At 42.4% G+C, this 10,116-nt stretch overlaps 1 protein-coding gene and 2 non-coding genes across 3 annotated transcripts; 1 reads left to right on the plus strand and 2 right to left on the minus strand.

The window, feature by feature from the left end:
• Positions 1-48: 48 nt before the first annotated feature.
• On the plus strand, positions 49-10,113 carry LOC114357667 (uncharacterized phosphotransferase YvkC-like; the record flags this gene model as incomplete). Its single annotated transcript, XM_028311403.1, has 11 exons — positions 49-210; positions 2,045-2,223; positions 2,441-2,589; positions 2,884-3,020; positions 3,359-3,500; positions 4,388-4,535; positions 5,217-5,483; positions 5,846-5,977; positions 6,347-6,496; positions 7,187-7,351; positions 9,967-10,113. Coding segments are annotated over 11 exons (1,778 nt in total), but the record flags the coding sequence as incomplete, so codon positions are not given.
• Positions 382-543, minus strand: LOC114357669 (U1 spliceosomal RNA). The gene has a single exon (XR_003656322.1). It is a non-coding gene; the product is annotated as a U1 spliceosomal RNA (small nuclear RNA).
• Positions 1,563-1,724, minus strand: LOC114357668 (U1 spliceosomal RNA). Its single transcript, XR_003656321.1, has one exon. It is a non-coding gene; the product is annotated as a U1 spliceosomal RNA (small nuclear RNA).
• Positions 10,114-10,116: the final 3 nt, after the last annotated feature.

Genomic DNA, 10,116 nt, shown 5'->3' on the forward strand with positions numbered 1-10,116 from the left:
AATATTAGTATAGATTTGTGTTTACCAATTTAAAAAAAATCATTCCAGCTCAACACAGAGATCTTCGTGTGGTAGTGCGCTTGCTTAAAGATGGCGCAAGGGCTTTGAGCGGGGTGCCGTACCAGCACGAGGCGGTGTACCACGCCGCTAGCGTCGACATCGACGGCGAGGCCGGCGCGGGTATCGTGGAGCTGGGCTACGAGCCGAAACGTAAGTCGCTACACAACACAGTATGGTCATTAATTTATAGCTGAAGGTTCACGCTAAAGTTGTAGTGTGGAAGGAGCGTCACTTCTTTAATGTTTAGGCAGTAGATAGGAAAATGATAGGAATAGTTTTCCAAGTCTGTATAACCATGCTCTCCTATCGTCAAGTTTTCTGGGGGGACGGCGCGTACGCAGTCCCCACTACCAAAAATTACGCATCCGAGTTATCCACATTAGGGACAATCGCAGGGGTCAACCGTTCCGCAGTGCAATGGAACAGCCTCGCCCTGGGGGAACCGCCTTCATGATCACGGTGTCCCCTATGCCAGGTAAGTATGCTTTGGGATCGGTTGGCAGGGAAGGTCTTTGCAGGAAAAAAAACTTAAATATCGCGAGTCAAGTGCGCACAGCGCCATCTAGCGATATTATGACGATGCAAGAAGGCGCGCGCCATGCGCGTCGGCCCTCTCACTTCGGATAACGCGTGCTAGATTAAGCATGCTATATTTAGAACCACTTCAACCGGGTAAATTAAATGGTTGTAATAATTTTAACATCATACTGTTGTTAATATGCTTTGTAGACACGTTATAGAAAACTATATGTTACCAAAAGATGAAAACAACGAATAAAATCGTTATTTGTGACACAAAGAGCCGGGATGTGCAGCTGGGCTAAGAGTCGGTACGTAAACTTGATAAAAAAAAAACAACAAAACATGTATACGAACATAAAATATTGCACCCTATCGCGATTTTTACACGAATGTTTAGTGTGTTTATGCTAATAAATATAAGCCACGCCCATATTTGGTTTTAGGTGTTGGACAGAAAACACTAAACAGTGTTCAAGAGATCCGGATTAAGAATCGTTATAAATAATAATTATAGCCTATAATATTATGCATATTTTAGTAATGTATATTAATAATAAAATAATACATTCAGTAAGGAAATAATGCCTGTAGGCCTAAGATGCTCACCGCGATAAGCGGTTATCACTCCATTTTATCGATTTCGTCCATACATTTTAACATCGATAAAAGTTATCACGGCGCGCATCTTAGGCCTACTGGATAATAATGATAGTGATAATAAGATCTAACTATATTTATTTAGTATGCACAGAATTCATTACATATAAGTATTAAAACTTTATTACCTAGCAACTAAAGTACGGCCAACGAGAAGCGATACTAAATAAAATGTAAAGTAAAACCTAAATGTCATGGTCATTTCGAATAGCAGGGGTTTGACTGACATATTTTGGCGGGAGAACGAGACATTACGACAAATATACAAGATTTTTTTCTCCGATCCGGTTATGAAACGATAATAAACAAGGTGGGAATTTATGGGGGGACGGCGCGTACGCAGTCCCCACTACCAAAAATTACGCATCCGAGTTATCCACATTAGGGATAATCGCAGGGGTCAACCGTTCCGCAGTGCAATGGAACAGCCTCGCCCTGGGGGAACCGCCTTCATGATCACGGTGTCCCCTATGCCAGGTAAGTATGCTTTGGGATCGGTTGGCAGGGAAGGTCTTTGCAGGAAAAAAAACTTAAATATCGCGAGTCAAGTGCGCACAGTGCCATCTAGCGATATGACGGCGCAAGATGGCGTACGCTATACGCGTCGGCCCCTCCCACATGCATAAGCAAGCATGTCTTCTTTAGAACCAGTCCAGCTGGCCTGCTGGCATCACGAGGGGTGCATAAATTAAATGATTGATAATGCTTTGTAGATAGTTTTGAAAATAACGTTTTAAATCTAGTGAACCCCTCGTTGATCGTAGCTGAGTTTTATTTTATATTTACTCCAAGTTTAACTTTTCAGAGATACGCGAGCCGTCTGTTCGGCTGACCCCTCCGCGGGTCCTAAAATGGCTGACAGAGGCGGAGGTGGGTCGTGTGGGGCACTGCTTAGCTTTCGAAGACCGCGCGGCCGCCTGCCCGGCTTACGTGGGGGGCAAAGGAGCCTCTCTTGCGTTACTCTCTTCCATGCAGAAGGCAGGGGTGAGTGATAAGAATAAGTTCATTTCTGACATCAAGCTTTTCGTTTTACTATTTTTTTTTAACTTCTGAGTAGAAGTGCAAATATAATTATTTTACTAATTTTGTACACAGTTGTGCTGCTGTAAAGCTATAAATAAAATAATCGTAATGTAATTTTTTTTTCAGGTTAAGTTTTTAGGTCTATAGAATCTATTTATTTACTTTATTTTTATTTTAGGGATATCGTGTTCCACCCGGCTTCTGTTTGACAATCCACGCCCTTGAGTACCATTTGGAAGTTAACCCTCAATTGATAAAGGCCGTTCGAGAAATCGAAGCTGCCAATGAAAACTACAATGAAGCCATTTTCAAAGAAAAATGCAACAGGTAAAGGAAAATTTATATTTAACTAGCTTTCCGCCCGCGGCTTCGCCCGCGTGGAATTTTGTCTGTCACAGAAAAACAATATCGCGCGCGTATTTGCTCACCGTTTACCTACCCTGGACTACGACTAACATTTTAAAACCAAAATCAGCTCAATCGGCCCAGGCGTTTTCGAGTTTTAATCAGACTAACGAACATCAATTCATTTTTATTTATACAAACATATAGATAGATAGATGATACAACATAATACAATTTCAAAAAATAGTTTTATAGAATGTTAATTTCATATTACAGAGCGGTTGAGCTATTTGCTGCCACTGAAATAATCGGTGAGGTTCGTGAGGAAGTACTGGCACATCTCAGTGAGCTGAGGAAGAAGGCGGCCAAAGAAAACCTGGGCCCTGAACGGCGGTTTGCGGTTAGATCTTCTGGTAAGCAATTTTTGTTAAACGGTGTACTGGATTTTTTGGATGTATTGACTGAAGTCCTAAGTAGTTCCAGAAATTACTTTCAATAGTTTCCACTGCAGTAGCATTACCCTCTTATCAGAGGTAAATGGAGTATTTGGTCTATACTCTCACGCTGGCCTTATAAACGCTACATAGCCGGCAAAAGTGGGAGTGACCCTTTTCTAGTCTGATGGAGCAAGGAGCCCTATCTACAGTATGTTCTAACAAAAAAGACGATATACGTGAGATTTTGTCTACAATTTTCTCTTCAATTTGCGTAATGACATTCATAACATTAAAGTTATTTATTTAATTGACAGCTGTGGGAGAAGACAGTGAGACCCTCTCGGCTGCAGGCCAGAACGAAACCATACTGGGATGCGTCAGTGACACAGACGTCCTTAAAGGCGTGCAGAAGTGTTGGGGTTCGATGTTCGCGTTTACTAGTGCATATTACAGAAGGTTAGTGACTTTATTGTTTACAATATTTTTTAGCTATTACTATTACATTTGTGGACGCCGTTTGGTGAAGATTTGCTGTTTAGCACGTGGCATTAAATAGAAGATCATATCGCGGCGCGCATCCTAGGCTCACTGATGTTCGTATTTTTGTCTCTTAGTTGACTTTTATGACATCCATAGAAATAGTGGCGAAAGTATCAGCATATACGCGATGTTATACGTTTCAGTCGCTTTGTCGCATTGTAGGAGTACAGTCAGTGGACTGACCAGGTCAAAACCGCACTCAATGGTCCACTCCACGAGTGCACAAGAAAAGCTGCAGTGCGGGAGGAATGGCGACGGATTGTGAGGCTTGTCACCGGACCGGGTGTGACGACCACGACCACTCTGGCAAGAATGTAGCGACGAAGAAGAAGAAGGAGTACAGTCTGGCGTCAGCGTAAAATAGTTCGTGACACCCACAGTAGCCAAAAAATTCGCAACACATCTTTGTTACCATTGGAATAAGGTTGTGTTGTCAACTTTTTGGCCACTTTGGATGTCACGAACTATTTGATGCTGAATGTACCTACCTACTCGTCGAACTCAATATATCAGTGGTCAGCGAGTCGTAAGCGCGGCGTCCGGATTTGCTGATCTCCTTACGTTAGGTCAAAGTCAAACTCAAACATTTTATTTATCATTAAGTAGGGTACCGGTACAGATGGAATACAGGAAAAAGTTCATAAACCTACTCAGCCAATTACATATTGCATGCAAATTAGGTTGACGTCTATTTGATGGCGAGGCGAAAGGTGATACGTGAGGATCCCTTTCCGAGTTGATGAGTGTGCTACGACCTGTGACAGACGTTATCGTATAAGACATTAAAGCCCATTTGTTCGCAGACAGAACGGGCAGCCTTGCTTATGCGGCGGCGGCGTGGTGGTGCAGGCGCTGGCGCCGGCGCGCGCGGCCGGCGTGCTGTTCACGCGCCACCCCGCCGCCGGCGACCCCGCGCGCCTGCTGCTCACCGCTAACTACGGGCTGGGGGAGGTACGTACAGGAGACAGGGCCAGGCGTGCCGGCGCGGCGGCGGCGTGGTGCCGGCGTGCTGTCCACGCGCCACCCCGCCGCCGGCGACCCGGCCCGCCTGCTGCTCACCGCCAACTACGGGCTGGGGGAGGTATGTAGAATAGACAGATGCCTGTACATGATGCGACCATTTTATCGATTTAACCCGAGAAGTCAATACATTTTGACGTCTAAAATCATCGATGATATTATCACGGCACGCATCCTAGCCCGGCTGATCTTCAGAAGCTGGCCGGAGAATCATAAAGCGGATTTCGAGCGGAGTTTTTCACGTGGTACTTAGATCTATTTTGTTGAAAAACGTAGAACACCGCTAGTTGCGTTGGCCGTCCGTCCTACGTTTTTCCACAAAACAAAACCGCATACGGACGTCAGTTGCAAATGTCCGCTTCACGCAGCAGATCTTAGGCTGGGTTGCACCATCTTATTTTAACTTTGACAAACGTCAAATATGTGTCAAACTTCATACAAAAAACACCGGTTATCGTTATAATGACGTTCAAAGTTAGGTGGTGCAACTCAGCCTTAATCTCGCTATAATGAATGACTGAATGGATCATAAAATGCTTCTAAGTTGAAGAGAGTATATTATGATAATGCAAACGTGATATCTCAATAAATAAGCACCATTACTATTTCCAGAGCGTAGTCTCCGGATCAGTAGACCCCGACACCATAGTCGTAACCCGGGACCTAGACGACCAGCTGTCGATCATGAGCATCGACCTAGGCTCCAAGACGCAGCGAGTGACGGCGGCAGATGACGGCGTGACCACGGAGGCGGTGCCCGAGGCAGACAGGGCGGTGGCTTGCCTGAGCGAGGAAGAGGCGCTGCGGCTGGCCAGTATAGGCGTGCAACAAGAAGACTGGTGGGGCGCTGGGAGAGATATCGAGTGGGCCATTAGCGAGGTTAGTGAAAAACACCCTGTATAAACGATTGTATGAACATAACGAAAAAGGCGAACACATACTCACTGATGTAATATAGATTCAGAACACAGTCTGAATACAAGACGTCAGCGCGACAAGCGTATAGACACGGTAATATGCATTTCTACCTCTATAGGTAGAAATCTTTCTAGAGTTAAGCGCCTCAACTCTTGCTGTGCGATCTATACTTGCTATAAAGTTAAACCTTGTAAAAAATTAAATTGTATCAGTAAAACTTGTAGATTGGAATACTGGTCGAGTGGTAAAGCTGACAGCACACCTTATTGTCTGGATGGATTAATGATAATTTTCATTTTGTTTTATATTCCACCGTGTTTTAGAATGACATATTCCTGGTGCAAGCGCGGCCCATCACCTCCTTAGAGCGATGGACAGAGGAGGAACTTCTTCACGAACTTGATTCTCCTATCATGGCTGACGATGAGTTCACCACATTTGCTAACTGCGGCGAGGTTAGTATAGCTTTTGCCAATCGAACAATCTTATTACTTCTAGGTTTACCAGCATCAGGGCAATAGGATCGGTCGCAGAACTTTGATAGTTCATATTACAAATTGATTTTAAATTATCATTGTTGCTTTTTTTCCTACCTCAGTTAAGCACAAAGAACCCTTGAAACATTTATTTTGTGAAGGCTTTTAAAAATATTCTTCGTAGATAATGCTTTCTCGCGATAGCTATTTTTCAGTAACATTTGTAATATCTCCACAGCAGTGGTTAAAATTTTCTCGCAGCATTTCCTGTAATCAACTTGTCAACCCTTTCTTCAACGCACTTTGTTCTCAATTTCTTATTTAATTTATCATGTAATGTGTTCGCAGGTATTCCCGAAGCCAGTGACGCCTCTATCTCACGACTTGGTGGTGCAGCCTCTGATCAAAGGCATGAGCAAGACGGTCAGCAACGACATCGGAGACTACGAGGACTCGGTCGCGTTCACGCACAATAGGTGCATGATCGCTCTGTACAATGTGAGTAGAAAGGAATTAAAAATAAATAAAGCAGTACATATTCTTTTTACCGGATAATTTATATGCGGGTGCGGGGTTCTAGAAATAAAATCTTGCTACTCTACCTCCACCTACCGCCACTGGAGTTGCAGTAATTTTCGTCACTTATTCCCATGAACAAATCTCTCACCACGTTAGTAATGGTAATATAGATGACCCACGCTGAACTGTCCCACCAAACTCAATGACAGGGGGGCGCTACCATCGTTCAACTATATTATGGTTTCCAACATGGCAAAAATCGGAACCAGCGATCCGGTATTGACGGTGGCGCCACGCTGTCAATGTCAGGGATAAGACAGTTCAGTATTTTGGAACTATAGTGTCTTTGCCGCACCAATTATGCTGAAGAGACTGGTCATTTAATGCATGCAGCACATAAGTCGCACCTTTACCAGATCGTCGGTCTTCTGAGTGCGAGATCTGGCTCATGGTCGCCACTCGAGAAATTTTTCTGCCCCAACGGCCTACAAGCTATGTTGAGTTATGTCCCATTACTTCTACGAGCTGTGTGCCCCGCCCACTGCCACGTAAGCCCCGCCCAGTGCCACGTAAGCCCCGCCCACTGCCACTTAAGTTTGGTAATCCTACGGGCTACATGGCTACTTTGGTTCTCTTATGAAATTCGGTGTATTTCTCTTTGATCCTCAGTCAGTATACCGTCGCGCGCCGCCCGAAGTGGACGTCAACATTCGCATGGTAGAGATGGCTCTCCACGGTCACAAAGTAGCAGATGACGCCGTCATCCAGACGGCCGTGCGCCGCCGCCCGCCCAAGTGGAGTGATAAAATTGATATGCTGTGGTTCCTCATTGTGGTGAGTAGACTTGCAGGAAATTCGATTTGAAAAAACATTGCTAGACGAGGCTCACTGACGAGTTGCGTACAACGTGCGCTATAAATTAAGGCTGATTTACACTTTGATTAGTGTGAGTGCAGGTGAGTACTGCGAGTGCAGGTGTGAAGTGCGAGTAGTGTCCAATTCAATGCGAGTGCAAGTGATAAGTGGGAGTGCAGGTGTGTAGTGCAAGTAGTGTCCAATTCAGTGCGAGTCTGTCCAGACGTGTTTAGTGGCAAAAAATAGAACACGCTTCTATTCACTTTAATACACAGCCAACTAATCACTTGCACTAATCAGTTGCTGTCCACACCTAGTCACTAATCACCTGCACTACTCACCTGCACTCACACTAATCAAAGTGTAAATTAGCCTTTACGCATAACGGTTTTTTCCTTATTGAATTAGTATTCATGTAAGATCTCAAAAGAAACCTGTGTGTGTCACTCGAAAACATTGTAATAGTCATAGTCCAGTCAATGAATGCCTTAAGAGCGTTTACGCCGTTTGGCGCAAAAACAGTACTTTTTCAACTCGTTACAATCATTAACCAGTAATACTACAAATATGTTTTAGGCATAAATAGTTTGGCAATTTCGTCGTCTAAATAGTTAATTGAGAAAATATTGCGATTAGTTTAGCATTTAAGAATTCTATCAAGATAAGTCCACACAGGTTTTGTAAATTTCCACTTTAGCGTCAGTTTACAAGCTGAATTTTTTATAAAAATACTGTGAAAACGATTTAACAAACATTTACATTCTATAGCATAGATCCTTGGGCAAATAGTTATCTGAGAAAATTTTTAGATTTAAGCATTTTACAATAAGAAATCACAAATTAAAAGAACGTGAAATACCCAAAAATCAAAGTGATTTTTTCACCAATATTCTTTCTTTATTCAACACAAAAATAGCTTAATATAATAGAAGAATATCTTATCTAAAATATTTACTTTCAAATTTATAATAATTCATTGTAATTTTTTTTCTATGAGTATTTGAAAACTACTATAAATCGCCGCGCACGAATCGTTCAAATTCAGTCCGCCTCGAGGCGTTCCAGAGTGAGGTCACGTCGCTCGGTGCTCTGCTGACATGTGTCACGCGTACGTTGATCTTTGACAGGTAGCTGGACTTTTATAGTGTATCCGCAAAATCTTGGTGGTAGATTTTGCGATCACGTGGTAATTAAAATATTTTATTGTTATTTTTCATTACAGTCTATTTTTACTACAAATTCTATTTCAGACGTAATGAAAAATAAAATTAAGTTATTTTTAGCGATGAAACGAAAACGAATGACGAAAATTTGGAACAGCAAGTTATGTATGTATACCTACTAATATTATAAAGAGGAATAATACTAATAATTTATTTGCCATAAATAGGTGGTTACAGAATAGTTTAGTTTTTGCGGCATCTGCTCTAGAAGGTCTGTAAAGTTGGAAATTTTATTTTTGTCTTATATGTTCCTATCAGGAGAAAATCGACTAAATCAACATTGAGCAAACACTATAGACATGCGGGAGCATGTTAAGCCTAGTTCCAGGGAGGGGACTGAACCGTGCGTATATTTAGACGAACCAATTGGCGCCACTTTTGACTCCTCATCATTTAAAAACTACTGTGCGTTAACACTTCAAATTTGGCTCATGTAATGAGACTTGCAAGATATACATAAGCTTCAAATTTCATAAATATATCTCAAACGGTTATTTAGGTATTGACGTTCAAAAATCGACATTTAGAACACTAAAATCTATCTATCACATATGAAATGTTAAAATTTACTGGTTTTTTATTTGTTCCTTTGTATTTACATAACTACCTTTCTGGATGCCAAATTTGAACCTTCGTGGTCATCTGGAAGTGGTTAGAATTTGGTCTATAGGTCAGACATGTAGATTTTTGGACGTCAATACCTAAAGAACCGTTTGAGGCATATTTATGAAATTTGAAGCTGATGTATATCTTGCAAGGCTCAACACATGAGCCAAATTTGAAGTATTAATGCACAGTAGTTTTTGAGTGATGAGGAGTCAATTGTGACTCAAAGTGGTTCGTCTAAATATACGCACGGTGCAGTCCCCTCCCTGGAACTAGGCTTAACATGCTCCCGCATGTCTTGAATGATTGCTCAATGTTGATTTAGTCGATTTTCTCTAGATGGGAACATGTAAGACAAAAATAAAATTTCCAATATTACAGACCTTCTAGAGCAGATGCCGCGAAAACTATACAATTTATAGAAAAACTTGACTATCTCACCTGTAGCAAATTGAATAAGCTTTTTTTCATTCATAGTAGTCATGTCACTAGGACGCATAGTTTTCGAGGATTAAGCGAAAAACCGAAAAGTGGCACCTTTAAACCCCCCTCTCCCCGCCGGCTCAAGGGCTAAGGGCGGGGACTTTTGCTATGTTCACCTCCTAACTAGTCTAAATAAAGTCCTGAAGTCAGAAATTGTGTTCTACAGTTTTCCATCTATAATGCTTTATTGACTGGACTATCAGTCATTTATTCCATATACAATAACAATGACATAGGTACCTATGAGAGTGTGTAATAACTGTAATTTGTTGTCTATTACAGAGAATCATCTGGTCCAAATGGCACATGACCGACACGATGAAGAGGGTGAAGTCTTTAGACATCGACATGACGTCAGAGGACCCGGCGGTGATCCTGCAGTCCATGGCGGACACCCGCAGCGCCATGTGGCAGGTGGCCTACAACCACAGC

Source organism: Ostrinia furnacalis, unplaced genomic scaffold (assembly GCF_004193835.3).
Source record: "Ostrinia furnacalis isolate ACB-3 unplaced genomic scaffold, ASM419383v2 OfSCF3318, whole genome shotgun sequence".
Taxonomy (NCBI): domain Eukaryota; kingdom Metazoa; phylum Arthropoda; class Insecta; order Lepidoptera; family Crambidae; genus Ostrinia; species Ostrinia furnacalis.